This window comes from Paramormyrops kingsleyae, chromosome 14, assembly GCF_048594095.1.
Source record: "Paramormyrops kingsleyae isolate MSU_618 chromosome 14, PKINGS_0.4, whole genome shotgun sequence".
NCBI lineage: Eukaryota > Metazoa > Chordata > Actinopteri > Osteoglossiformes > Mormyridae > Paramormyrops > Paramormyrops kingsleyae.
The window spans coordinates 11,847,347-11,861,484 of NC_132810.1; the positions used below are offsets into that span (position 1 = coordinate 11,847,347).

The 14,138-nt window shown below is 46.3% G+C and overlaps 1 protein-coding gene across 6 annotated transcripts in view; it reads right to left on the bottom strand.

Moving 5' to 3' along the window:
• Positions 1–14,138, bottom strand: part of eml1 (EMAP like 1) — a 71,387-nt gene that overhangs the window by 21,605 nt on the left and 35,644 nt on the right. For 4 of the 6 annotated variants that reach the window (XM_023828295.2, XM_023828294.2, XM_023828296.2 and 1 more), the window contains exons 3-7: positions 11,578–11,760; positions 7,945–8,074; positions 4,369–4,407; positions 1,679–1,813; positions 1,494–1,522 (exon numbers count right to left, since the gene is read on the bottom strand). In XM_023828295.2, the coding sequence (XP_023684063.2) occupies positions 1,494–1,522; positions 1,679–1,813; positions 4,369–4,407; positions 7,945–8,074; positions 11,578–11,760 (516 nt within the window). The remainder of the gene's footprint in view (positions 1–1,493; positions 1,523–1,678; positions 1,814–4,368; positions 4,408–7,944; positions 8,075–11,577; positions 11,761–14,138) is intronic. The other 2 variants (XM_023828299.2, XM_023828297.2) reach the window with 1 other exon arrangement.

A 14,138-nucleotide genomic window follows, 5' to 3' on the forward strand; every position in this document is an offset into this window, starting at 1 on the left:
GTAATAACTCCCTCAAGGCAAGAGAGGCCCAAACGGATGATAAATGTCAACATTCTCCCTGCTCGCATTACCACAGCTATGATATCCCCATGCGGGTCTCTGGTCCACCGGCGCGTGACTTAAATACCCGCCACAGTTAGATTTGATGAGCTGCTGGTGTCTTTATTACATCCCAGACAGATCGGGACCCCTCCAGCCTCAGCATCAGGCTAAGGATCTATACCCTTATAAACATTTAAGGGGACAGTAAATAGAAGAATCACTTTTACAACAGCACCTTCATAATGCCTTAATAATGCATTCACAGAACATTCAGTGTACCTTCATAATGCATTCATAAAGCATTCATAAGCAGCATGAAAGTATACCTTAACATCATAACATACCTTAATATCTTTACTCTACATTAATAACAAATATTATGATAATAACAAATATTATAATTGTATAATGTTTGTTATTAATGCATATTAAAGCTGTTAAGGTATGTTAGGATGTTAAGGTATACTTTCATGCTGCTTATTAATGATCCATGAATACATTTTGAAGTCGCTATGAAGGTGCACTGAATGTTCTGTGAATGCTTTATGAAGGCATTATGAAGGTGCAGTTACAGTGAAGTGTTAGCAAATGGAATAACAGACTGTCTTGGTACCCATGGCCAAATCACAGCTTTTGGCCGGATTTAGGGCTTAATACGCTTGAACTGATATGATTGCCCTTTTTATGTGTCGTTTTGATGTCACTTTGCATTAGCTGGATACATTGTTAGCTACTGATTACTTTTTATTGCTTTTGTTTCTTATTCTTCTGTCCATTATGTTCATTTACAATAAGGACAGTATTATCCAGGGTGGGTTTTAAGGGGTTATCTCGGGTCACGGAATGCTTAAGTTTTTTCATTTTGAAGATCAGCAGCTTAATCTCAGCTTTGGGGGGTGGTCTCGTGGATGATTTACATATTTATTGGGGAAAACCAAAACGAGAGCTTGTGCTGCTTATTTAAACTCCCTGGCCTGCAGGAACCCATTGATTTTACAAGGCAGGCAACCGAGGGGTGATTAACGCAAGTGGTTTATTGTGAGGTCTCAGCAGAATATGCCATATGCCTTGTAGCCTTAAGCAGTAACACCCCCACCAAGGCACACACACCCGGCCCCACCCTTACAATTAAGTACGGATTCCCTTAAAGGCTTACCAATAAAATTAAGCAAGCAGATTCATTTCATTGCTAATCAATAACATAAACTGGCTTCCCGCAGAGGGGTGGGTTCTGATGAATTTGCGAATGAGAGCAGACTCGCTTCTGACACCTTTCTGGATAAAGGTAAGCGATGTGAAAACAGATGGCAAGAGAGAAAGAAACAACTGAAGTGAAGAAAGGAAAGGAAAATTGGGAGCAGTAGTTTGTGGAATGAGCGAGATGCTAGCGACAGAGCATTACAGCGCGTGAAGGACGGGGGGGGTGGAGCACAGCTGGGCCATATGCTTACCTGCGCTGAACACGGGCTCCTTCTGTTTGCTGCGGCAAGGAAGAAAACAGACAGTCACACAACGGGGACGAGGGGCCATAGAAAACATTCCTAACTTTCCCCTGATTTTTCAGGAAAGTATAGTGAGTTCCCTAAGGTTTCGCGCAGCCCATTCTCCTGCAGGGGCGAGCCGGGCCGGCTCCTACCTCTCGCTGGTCCGCTTGCCGCTGGAGTTGCTGCCCGTGGAGCCGGCGCGCGTGCGGCTGCTCTTGGTATCGCCGATGCTCTCCTTGCGCGTCAAGGTGCCCATGCGCTCGGTGGAGCTGGTTCTCTTCACAGTGCTGGGAGAAATGATAATACCTCCATGAGATCACCAGCCGCGACCATATAACTCACGCAGAAGTGATGTCTCCATGAGGCTAGACGAAGGATGAACCCTTCATAGTTACATGTGCTATGCTCATACTCCACAATACTATCTAAAACATATATTGATTCTGATTATAAATATTGTGTCTGCAAGGATACTTTACTATGGGTCCCAGGACTGATCTGAGATGCACTCCCTACAACTGGATAAGAAAACATCCTGCAAAACATCTTTTTTCATCATACTGCAGCTGAATATTTATAAACTTTCTAAACACAGAACATAATGTATATTACTTTTAGTTCTCCTTCTGTGGAGTTTCCTATCGTGTTCAATGGTCAAACACCACAATCTCATTCCCATGTGCACTGCTCATCAGGGGCGTTGCTAGAGATTTTGGGCCCCATGAAAGCATACCATATTAGGCCCCCCAGTCCAAACCAATCCAGTTACAATCCTGTCACTCAGGGGCCCTTGGAATCGTCCTAGCTTTCCTCCCCCTTACGGCGCCCCTGCTGCTCATTATTGTTGTTTGCACTTCAAGTATGTATCTTATCTTGTAAATAATCCATGTATTGCTTGTATATTGTGTATTGACTGCAAATTATATGTTCATTTTCTTTATAACTTGAGAGACACCATTTGCTGGAACCAAATTCCTTGTGTGAGATACTTGGCCAATAAATCTCATTCTGATTCTGACAACACAGCCTGTTTAATGTTCCACAGGTGCTGAAATTGAATCTTTCCTCTGGTAACAAATGGAAAACTGCAAAGCCCACATCCCATGCAACACAAAGACAATAGTCCTGTTCTCGTGATGAACTGTGTGTCCACCTGATCTGGAAAATAGCCCAGCATAAACATTTGTCTCATACAGTGGAAATGGAATCACAGCGATAACAGCACAGGCTGCTTGGGTAAATTCCACACCCTCCTAAGCAATGTCAAAAATAAGCAGCATTCTGCTTCAACACTTACAAACTGAACAGTGGGAATGAATGGGAATGTGAGTATGAGTCACCAACACTGGCGGGAAAACATTTTGTTAGCTTTTTGAGTTATTCTGAAAATGCCAGCATCTCCTCTGGAGTTCATGGAGAAAAGCAGCAGCCCCGTCAGCAGCTGGCTGGGGACCAGGCGGCAGCCTAACGCAGGATGGCGGGGGCATCAACCCATGCCAACCTGCCATTAGCCTGGGAGGTTATCCTCTTAAAATGCCGTGTGGGTCTGCTGCTGGTTCAGATGGCATGTGTTAGGGTGCCGCGGTCAGGGCAGGAGTTAATCAACACCGAGGGAGATGTTAAATATACAGGCTGGCTGGAGAACATGGGGGGGGGCTTTTCCCTTCACCGGCCCGGCGCACCGCGGCAGAGAGAGCTGGCAGAAAGTGCGAGGAAACAGGAGCTATTCCCACAGCCAGATGGCTATATCGTAATAGGAGACTTATTTACTCACAATCCCAACTAAAACAGCAGCTCTACAGCTGGACGCTGATCCATTTTCCCTCCTCATTTCCTCCCATTATTTTATAATCGAAATGTTTAAATTGCTGAATCATATAGGAAATTTGGCCCTGCCCTCTCGGTCACCCTTCAATTTTCCGAATGCTAATTCAATCCGGCAAAAGTCAATTCCGTGGCTCCTAGTGAGGAGTCCGCCCGCTCGTTCTCAGCCAGCGCTCATCCAATTAAGGCTGTGCCGATTCCAGAGCCGATCCGGGAAGCAGACCGCGTACAGCGGGATTCTCCCCGGAGAGGAGGGGGGGGCCACCGTGCAGCGCTCACACGGCCGTGCACATCCAGCAAACCAGGGCCACCGGTTCACCTGGACTTCAGTCAAAGCCTTGCAAACATAACGAGACAGAGAGAGCACACTGGACTTGTGAGAGAACGAACCCCTCCCTTAGCCATTACGCTGAGTTAGAAGCGTGGGGTGAGATTTTCAATTACAATCAATTACAATCACTTCAGTCAAGCTGAATTTTTCCTGCTGATGCTGTGGACCTCATGTGATGCCGTTTCTGGGCTGATGCCACGGAGGAGACAGCCTCTCAGAGAATTTTTTTTGATACCATAATTTGATTATACCCATGGCCTCATATCGCGAGCCAAGTTCCCTCTTGAAATGGCCGGCAGAGAGGCTTTTAAAATTGCTTTCAAATCCCAGGTGTAGCCATGGAAAAGAGTTTGCTTTGATTCTCTGAGCTGTGCCACTGTGGAAAATCAAATCCACTGTGCAGAGAGGACAGGCAGCTCATCCTGTAACAATGCATTATAATCCAATTCGCGAGTATGAAACAAGGCTTTGGAAGAGAAGAGTAATTTCCTCTCTCATCATCAGGGGCTAATTTCTTACGCAAATTAAAAGACGGAATGTCTAGAAGCGAAAACACAACACAAAATAACACACAATATAAAAGGACGCAGCAGGGTACTGGAAGTATGACAGGACAGTGGGCAGACAGAGAGGCAAAAGAGGAAATGATGTCATAACCGGGACCCGGAGCCAAGTCCGCACCCTCACCTGAGAGCCACTCGGAAGAGTTGGGATGAGCTGGACAGACTGGATGGACCAGGACAAGGGACACATGTGACACAGGGAAGACAAGGAGAGACAAACAGTGGGAGGAACAGGACAAGTTAAACGGGTAACACAATGGACCATTTGATTTGTATGGCAAACAGGAGTTTGCAGAGTTCATTTTAATAGCTTTTCTTAAATTAGTGAGGCAGCGAAGCAATTTCAGGACTGAAAAATAAAATCTAATGTACTGTAAAATAATTTTTGCACAGGGAGCCACAGAGGTATTTCTGCCACTCCCGTCATTGTTGTGTGATTTAGAGAAGGATGCATTGTGTTTCTCTGGGATGCTGGCCCCAATCTGCAGAGAAAGAGACCTTGTTTGAGAAACAGCAGGCAAACGAGCAGCAATAGCCGCTGCCCTGCCAAGGAACCTTGCGTCTAAGCTGCAAACGTAAGCACATCTACATTTTCAAACCATAACAATTTACATAATTGCATTCCCCTTCATTGCATCTTGCATCTGATTGAACGTAATGCTTTGTACGATATGTATGGTTGTTCTGTTGCCATTATAACACTGTCTGGGAATGGCATCTCGGAGAGAGGAAAAATCACGTGGGTTAGAGGGACACGTTTCACTCTTAAAAGCGATTAGGCCGGAACCGTGACCATCTTCTCAGTCGTCTTTAACCTCCAGGCTGAAGTTTGTCTGTTAGCCGCCTTCCTTGATGGCACAGTCCTCCCAGCCATGGAGGCCTGACCAGCTGCTGGGGATTATGGACCAGAACCAAACAGCACGGCAGGATTCCGTGGATCAGAGTGGGCTTTAGATTAGCAGGGGAAGACACTGGGGGGGGGATGTTCTCAGTCCAGAGCACCTGGTATGAAGGACTTGTTGAGAGGACCACTCACGCATGATAAATGCCCATAATATCCCTTAGCTAGAAATTACACGTCACCCCTGTTCTTTTCCTGCTGAGCTGTTGGAGGATTACCCTGCTCAACCTAGACATAAAGCTGGATCCAAATAAGCAGTCCGGCTAATATGGGAGGAGTATTTGTTAAGTGTGGACTGCCTGACAGGGTGCTCCAAAGCTCCCCCTAAAGGCTAAGCGATGATTTATGGTACCTCAAAACCCAAATATTAATCCATACTTCATAGCAGAATCACAGAACGATGCTGTGCTGGAATCCCTGAGACTACCTCAGTGCCGTCATTGAGTTGGATGTTTGGATGGAGGGATGGAGCTGTCCATTTCCCAGTCCTCCGCAACTGCGCCCATCCATCACCATAGGACACTTTAACAGCAAAATAAATATCGAGCACATGCTGCCATTGTGCTTCTGACAGTGGGTAGTGGGAAAAAGACTGATGAAGGTTCGTCTCTGATATCAGGCTGCAGAGCCACTTTATCAAGTTCAGTATGGCCCTCTCATTGTTAGCCGCTAACCTCAAATGTTACTTTTGTTTCCCCTGGATGAACCAATGAGATGCAAGAAAGGTGGGCATGTGACCCACCCCCGTCTCTTCTCTTGGCTAGTCTCCTGACTACTGGACTATGGCACTATTTTCTAACAAAAAAAAGAAAATTGTTCAGTTTATTGGGTGTTTCTGAATGGGCGTCGGTTTTCAGAATCAGGATGATGGTAATATTGAAGACAAGACGGGTTAAAATTTGTTGAACAGCAATGACCATTGGACTCATGTTTAGCTGTACATTAATTATTACCAATTTTCGGGCTCTTTGATCAAGCACAGAGATATCATCCGTGCTTGGTTAATGCCCCACTGTTCAGCATAAGTTACCACATGTGATTTAAAATCACTCAACCCCAAAGTTGTTAGGGGAAAGAAAAACATTTGCAAAGTACATGTGTTTGATTACCTGCAGGGAATACAGGGGCTATTAGGCTAAGTAGAGCCATTTTTTTTACAGTGATGGATTCCAGAATCAATTAGTCAGTATCACAATCGATGGCTCTGTGGGACCAGCAACCTGGTCAACATTAATCTGCTACTGATGCCTCCAGCCCAGCTGCAGGAAACAAGGGCGTGACATGAAGCAGATATAACAGATATAACCGTTCCCCTATAAAGCAGCAACAGCACTGCTTATCCAAGTTCTCCAAGGGTCCCAGTGAGCTCGAGAGGGAGGAGACATCACTCCTGCGACCCGGGATAAACAATCTGTAATCGACTACAATGAGCATAATTAAAGCTATTAAATGGGGTTGTCAGTGCAACCTTTGTTTCATTTACCCCCTTGTGAGCTGTGCATGCAGGTAATTACTCAGCAGAGACAGTGGTCACGCAACTAGTTCAACTTCAACCTTGGTTTACTAGCCTTGGATTTAGTGTATATGGGCTGTTACACACCCGAAGAAACATGTTTTACAATTTAAACCAGCAGATCCTTCAGAGACCTGAAAACACATAAATTAATTAATACTTTCAATAAATAAATAAAGATAAATTAAAAAATATAACATAGCAGGGAATAGCGAGATGTTTCAGGGAGTCATGTTACATCTGTCAGGTAAGAACTAGCAGACCGTGGTCAGAGCAAATGGTTCTGGATCCCTGGGGTTTCAATTTCAATACTGTAATTGAACACTTCAGTTGTTCAATAAAAAATCCATTTATAAGTGGCTACAAAATTTCAAGTCTTGAATGGGTGGCATTATGTACCAAATGCCTGAATAAGAGGAGCTCAACAGCTAACAAATGATAAAAATGAATTGTAATTACAATAAAAGGACAGAAATTCTTAAACAGCACAGTGCCTCCAGGTCAGAGTGGCTTTGCTGGGCGTGACTAGGACAATGGGTTGGATTAATTCCAGTAAACAAACAGATAGGAGAGCCAAAGGCAGCCGTGTATTTTGCAAAATATCAAACCCTCCAGCCAGTGTTAATGACCGCGCCTCTTCTGCAGTGAGCAGCTTCGTTAGCCTGGGCACTAGCTGTACACTGCATCTGACAACCGAAAAAGTAAACCAGGCCTTGTTTCACACTGCCCAGTTTCCTACCAATCCAGGACCTAACACTGGTGACAACAGATGTAAGCGGCCGTGACCATGGCAACATGTGGCTCTCTGCAAAGGGGAGAACGGCTGCTCTTTCTCACAGATGACGTGCTGTGGGCCTTTTCTTACTGCTACCCTTTCTGATGAGTGTTTATACCCTTTAACAGATGGAAACTCAAGCACCGAGGAAAGACAATGGACACTTGCGCAGGACAAAGCTGAAAACTAGTCCTTATGACTCTCCAAACAGGTGTATGCTAGCTACATCAAAACATCCTATTTCACGCTCTCTACTAAGGAACGCCACCAAAATGAAAGACCAGCTATGGTGTCCAGAAAGGGCCAATTGGTCTGGGGGGGGGGGGGGGGGGGGTTACAGTGAGGATAGGGAGGTTTGCTTTGAGACACTGAACTGCTGTTTGAGTTAGCTGTAAATGGTACATCCCAGATAGACCACAACAGGCTCAGCAGCAGAAGCAGCTCCCAAATTCCTGGTGCCCCCGTCACAAACAGGCAGTAAATGGCATCAACGGGGAGGACGGTGCCTTACCTCTTGGTTGCTGACGCTGCAGTGTCCTTCCGGGAGTTTGAGGGGGACGGCAACGTGCTGGGTTTCTTTGGTAGGACTGTGCCATTGTTGACTGTGGGCCGCAGGGGTAAAGCCGGTATCAGGGGCCTGGCTGCAGCGGAGCGGAGAGAGAGATGGAGGGTGTGAGAGAGCTGGGGCCAGAACCCACTCCACTGGTGGGGGGGGATGCGTCGTGTCACAAAGTGACACCCTGTCACAAACACCATGCATTCCTGAGGGACGACTGTGCCACCTCCCGCTACAAGACAGATGAAATTATTCTCCCTCAAGGTCAGAATTCCTCAGCTCTTCACCAAACTGCCACACATATCACATGACCTCATTGGACACTCCAGCCAATGAGATGGCCATCGAGTGTCTCAAAGGGGAAACGCCAATCTGCTCACAGCCAAATGTGTGCAAGCTCCATCTGTGTTGTGCAGAAAGGCAGACTATGAAATTATTTCACTGAATTCAATACAAATTATTTAACTGTAAAAAATTGGCAAACAGTGTGATTCAGGGATTAAGCTCAGGGATCTATAAAGAGCAAATCCCTGTACATTCGAATGGGATGAGTTCCTGAAAATTCCAATAAAAAATTTCAAATCAAAATGAAATCTTATAATAACCAGTAACCAATAAGATTCTCTGGCGTCTCTTCTGCAACCTTCTTCATTCCTGTCTGCACTACAAACAGCACTTCCAGTGCTTTTCATAACTGTATTTTACTCCAAATAAAACCGTATGAACAGCAGATGCAGGTGAATGGAGACAGACAACAGTAATGGCTTTCTAATGGATTTTTGTTTTTTTTTTAATGATTTTTTTAAATGCTCGCACATTTAAGGGCCATGATCACACTGATAAATGCAGATAAACCCTAAGAAAAAAAGTCACTCCAATGGCTGCCAAAAAAAGTGCATGCTAGCTTAGACCGATAAAAATGCTCAGGGTGATCTATCCCCTTACTCCTTAAATGTCCACGGAGCGCACGTGCGGCCTGAGTCCGCCATTCATTACCAAGCAGAGAACCAAACTGAAGTGCCAGGACTAAACGAGACTGTTTGTTATAGAGTGTGTTCGTAGAAGGAGGGATGAATCTACTGCACTCGTTTATTACAAACAGTGCTCGGAATGGTTTCTTTGTTCTATAAATCTAATTATAAAATCCAAAAATCTATAGCTGCTGATCTTTAAATTCAATTGTAAGCCATCCAATTCATTTTCTTCAATGGGTCAGTCAGACAGACACATGCCATGTGCGACCATTACAGGCAAAACAGGCTCGAAAAATGAAGTCATTAATATATCAGTAGCAACTAAGTATCCATCACTTGGTATTGCTAATGCAATACTGACCAAGGCAGTCCCAAGCTCATCCTCTGAGTGCGATCAGGACAGCAAACCATTAGCAGATTCTGTATGGATACCATACGAGGGCAGTTACTATAAGCTCTGTAGATGCCCCATTCGCGCATGAGTGAAGAGCTTCTGTTGAAGGCCGCCGGCCTGCCAGCGGTCCAAACTCGCCTCTTTACAGCCCCCCCGTTGGAACATCCCTGCTAATCAGTCCCTCCCTCAGACGGAAAAACGCTGACACACGTTTCCCTGCATCGGACTGCTGCACAGGGAAAAGGGGAAAAAAAGACTTGAAATTTTAAAATTTTTTCTTGTATCGTTTCAAATGTTTATCACAGCAGGGCCAGCTGCGGTTTGAATCGCTACGCCCGCCTGTTAATGAGCTACTGAACGGACAGACATTGCTTCAGAGGGGAAGAAAAAGACTGGATGGGGGAGTGTGGGGGGGTTATGGTGGCCTCACGCGCAGAGAGGCACGCCCTGGCCCAGTCCCAGCACCCCTGCCAGTGACTGAGGGCCCGGCCAGGCGGCCACGGATGGGGCGCGTTGTGCAATTGGCAACGCAGCGGGCCGTGAAATTCCTGACGGCAAAGGGCATAAATAATGTATAGGGTGGAGAAAAAAGACAGAAGGAACAGAAGAGAAGCTGCCACAGACATCAGCAGGAAGAGAGGGCTTTGAATTACAGAAGCCAGCAGGCAAATATGTAGAGCAATCGGCAAACAGGGAGTCGCTAATAGACCCCCAGTCTGGAGACTAGCTGCTTACACAGGACCTTAATCAGAACAGCTATTCCTCCCAGGGGTCGGAGGCTGGTTGTCAGTCACAGGGTCAGGTCAAGCGGCCTCTCTCTCCCGTAGTCTCCTGGGATGCTTTACTGGTAATCAGATGGGCCTCTCCAGTTTATTTATTGCATTAGCTTTAAATTAGGAGGCTGTGACAAAACAAATCAAACACATACAAGTTTTTGGGTGGAGTTCAATAAAGTGTTTTCCCCCTGAAGGAAGATGAGGAAAAGAAAATGGGTGCGCTGTGACATCACAACCACGCACGTTTGGGTGTCGCATGATATAACCACACACCTTTGGGTTCTCAGTGACATCACATCCGCACACCTTTGAGTGCCGCGTGACATCACAACCACATGCTTTTTGGTGCTGCATGACATCACAGCCACACGCCTTTGGATGCCCAATAACATCATAACCATATGCCTCTGGATGCCACGTGACATCACAACGACACACGTCTTTGGGTTCCCACATGACAACACAACTGCACACCTTTGAGTGCTCTGTAACATCACAACAGCACACCTTTGGATGCCCTGTGACATCACAATCGCATGCCTTTGGGTGTGTCAGGGCAGCCCCTGTGCAAATTACTGCCCTTATTGTGCCACATCAGAGTGGGGAGTTGGTGAGGTGACGTGATGGTGAGCAGGATTACCCCGGGTATGTGGAGCAGGGTTACCCCGGGTATGTGGAGCAGGGTTACCCCGGGTATGTGGAGCAGGGGGTAGGCAGCTTACCTGCCTTGTTAGCATTGCTGCTGTCTGAGGAAAGGCAGTAATGAGTGAGCAGGAAAGAGGGAGGCAGGTGAAAGAGGAGAGCATGGCAATGGAAAATCTCTGACTCAGGGAGTAAGGCTGCCCGGTGGGGGAGGGGATTCTTCTACATCACTGGCACTCTGTCGCTAAAGTCCAGTTCTGCCCATCACCCCCCACCCCACGGCAATTTTTAAAATCCCCATTTCATTTCAATTCAGACACACGTCAACAGATGGACTGAACCTCCCCGACCTGCATCACTGGAGCAGAGATAAACGGGGTTTGGCGGGGTTCAGCGCAGCGTTCAGGCCCACCCTGAGCACTGTGTGCTGCTCACGCTCACTTCATTATGAAGTGTTTAGCGGGAGTGATATTCACCTAATTCACAGTGTCCCTGGATGGAATCGGAGTGTGAAAAAAAGAGCTTTCGGGGAGATTAGTAACGGGGTGTCTGTCTGCATGTGTCTGTGTGAACCGTGTGTGGATGATGGTGATGTTGATGATGGTGATGATGGTGATGGTGATGTTGATGATGGTGATGTTGATGACGGTGATGGTGATGTTGATGATGGTGATGGTGATGTTGATGATGGTGATGTTGATGATGGTGATGTTGATGACGGTGATGGTGATGTTGATGATGGTGATGGTGATGTTGATGATGGTGATGGTGATGTTGATGATGGTGAGGGTGTCAGTGGTACCTTTGGTGGGTCCCTTCCTGTTGACCATGGCCTGCTGCTCCTCAGAGACGTTGAGCCTCCGCACCACGTCAGCCAGCGCCGATTTCAGCAGCTGGATCTCATCCTCCTGCATCTGCACGCGCTGCTCCAGCGAGGCGATGCGGTCAGTGACCTCCATACTGCTGGCTGCTGAGGCGCTGTCATCTGTGGGGCACAGACAGGCTCACAGACCCGCGCACAATAACAGACTTTATCTATTATCATCAGTCCGATTTCACTGCTCGTGCAATTTCACGGTTCACACTGTAGCTGACCTCACACCTTAAATTACTGGGGAGAATCACAGACCCGAGACCAAAACTACACAGGCAGATATTGAAAATGGACAGATAAAGGGATTTTCGTGGCAGCCAATATGATAATATTCACTGTACATACTGCATATTAAGTTGAACATGATGTTACATGATGATAATCATGTATGACCAGCCGTCTCTTGTATGTAAACAGCAAAATAGTCTTTTTTGCTTTATTTTATTACCAGGAGGATGACACTTGGTAAGAAAAGGAAACGGTCAGGCCTGGATTGGGCCAGCAGATCCACAGTGAGACACCAAGCACAGACCAATCAGCCAGGCTGCTGACAGCTTCATCGGGAAGAGATAACAAAAACCCAACAGGGGATCTCTAAAAGGGGTGGGGGGGGGGGGCTGTGGGGACAAGGGTGAATCTGGAGTATTTCAGCAATGGTCAGCGACGCGCGTAATCAAGCAAGCAAGTCGGACTTTCTTCGTTACTGTATGTGGGTGGAATGGTTAGACATGTGGGAAACAATCATGCACAGTGCCGGGAGAGTGAGTGTCACATCACATGACCTGGACACCAGACATAAACACAACAGAAGTGGTTTTGGAGGAGTTTCACCAGAGAGTGAAGGGAAAGCAGCCAATGTGGGGCCTCCTTCAGGAAGGCTGGACAAGCATCCCAGGAGGCCACTTCACGATACTGGCATAGAGGAGACAGTAAGGTCAGCCAGTACCTGGAGCAACTGATTCAGGGCCTTGCTCAAGGACCCAATGGTGGCATCACTCTGCCGACCCAGTGATTTGAACCGGCAGCCTTCTGAATCACAAGCTACAGAGCTATTCTAAAAAGCACAAATAATCCTTTCTATGGGTAAGTGTGTCCAAACTTTTGACTGGCACATAAACATAAGCAGAATGGGGGTAGTGAAGGAAAACCAAAAATGTTTATGTGTCATGGAGAACAAATTTTCCCCAGAAAAAAATGAAATGCATGCAAGATGTAGTCTGTGTCTTCAGCCGTCCGCTGGCGCTGCCATTTTTCCACTGAGTAACGCAAACACTAGAAGGATTGTGCTGGGCATCCATACAGGGCTAATGAGCTCAATATGTTTCTAACTAGTGCCGGTGAAGCACGTATGATGGCCTGTGATGACTGTATCAAAGCCACATTTCAGCTGATAACTTTATTATAGTGACAGAGAGCTGATGCAGTACTGTGGGTAACGCAGAAGCCTCAGGCTCTGACGGGCAGCACAGCCCTTCCTGCTGTCCAAAAGCATGCGGTTAGCCGAAGCCGTGTCTGAGTACGCTCCTGCCACCATGGCCCTGTGCCTCATGGGATAGGCCCCAGTATCCCTCTACGTGATGGGTGGTTATAGAAGATGCATGAATGACAGAAACCGTTACTGTTGTGGGGCTGCTCAATTAGGGCAAAAACCATAATTGCGATTATTTTGGTCAAAACTGAGATCACAATTTTTTGACACAATTACTCACTGTCTTTAGAAATAGTATTGATTTATTACTTAACATAAAAATCTTTAACAGCGAATTTCCTTGAACTCTAAATATGATTCAACTGAGAAACAAATAAAAAGGGGCTGGAAAGGGGTTTGCTGGATTTATAACACAAGACAAAATGGGAGCATCTCTGTGAAATGAATAATTTTGTTTTGATAATTGTTGGAAGCCAAAATCACAATTGAAATTAAAATTCGATTAATCACCCAGCCCTACACTGTTGTGGGAACTTGTGCAATGCAGAAGTTTTAAACCAATGCAAAGGAGATAAAGGGGGCATCAGCGATTCTGATCACCTGTGACTGGCAGTGAGGTCAAGCTGGGAGACCATGCCCAGAGGTGGAAAGTGCAGGTACAGAAAGTAGAAATCCAGACTAAGATTTTGTTTCAACCAACCAGTTGAGTATAAAGAGTCACAGACACAGAGTACTCAACTGGTTGGTTGAAACAAAATCTGCTACTTTCTACTTTCTGGACCTGAACTATCCACTTCTGACCATGCCCAATCATTACACAGCATCATAAGTGCAAATTCACAGACAGACTGGCAAACCAGCCAATCGGAGGACTCCTTGGGAGCAGACAGGGGAGGGGGAGGGATTGTGTAGACGTCTGTTCCCCCTCCAGCTCCCACAGAACAAGTAAGCGACAGATCCAGTGAACACCAACCCAAAGGCGCACTTTGAAGTGGTAGTGATGAAATATTAATGAAGAACGGTGCGCTATTCCCCCCAGAGTCAGTCAAGAACATCAGCA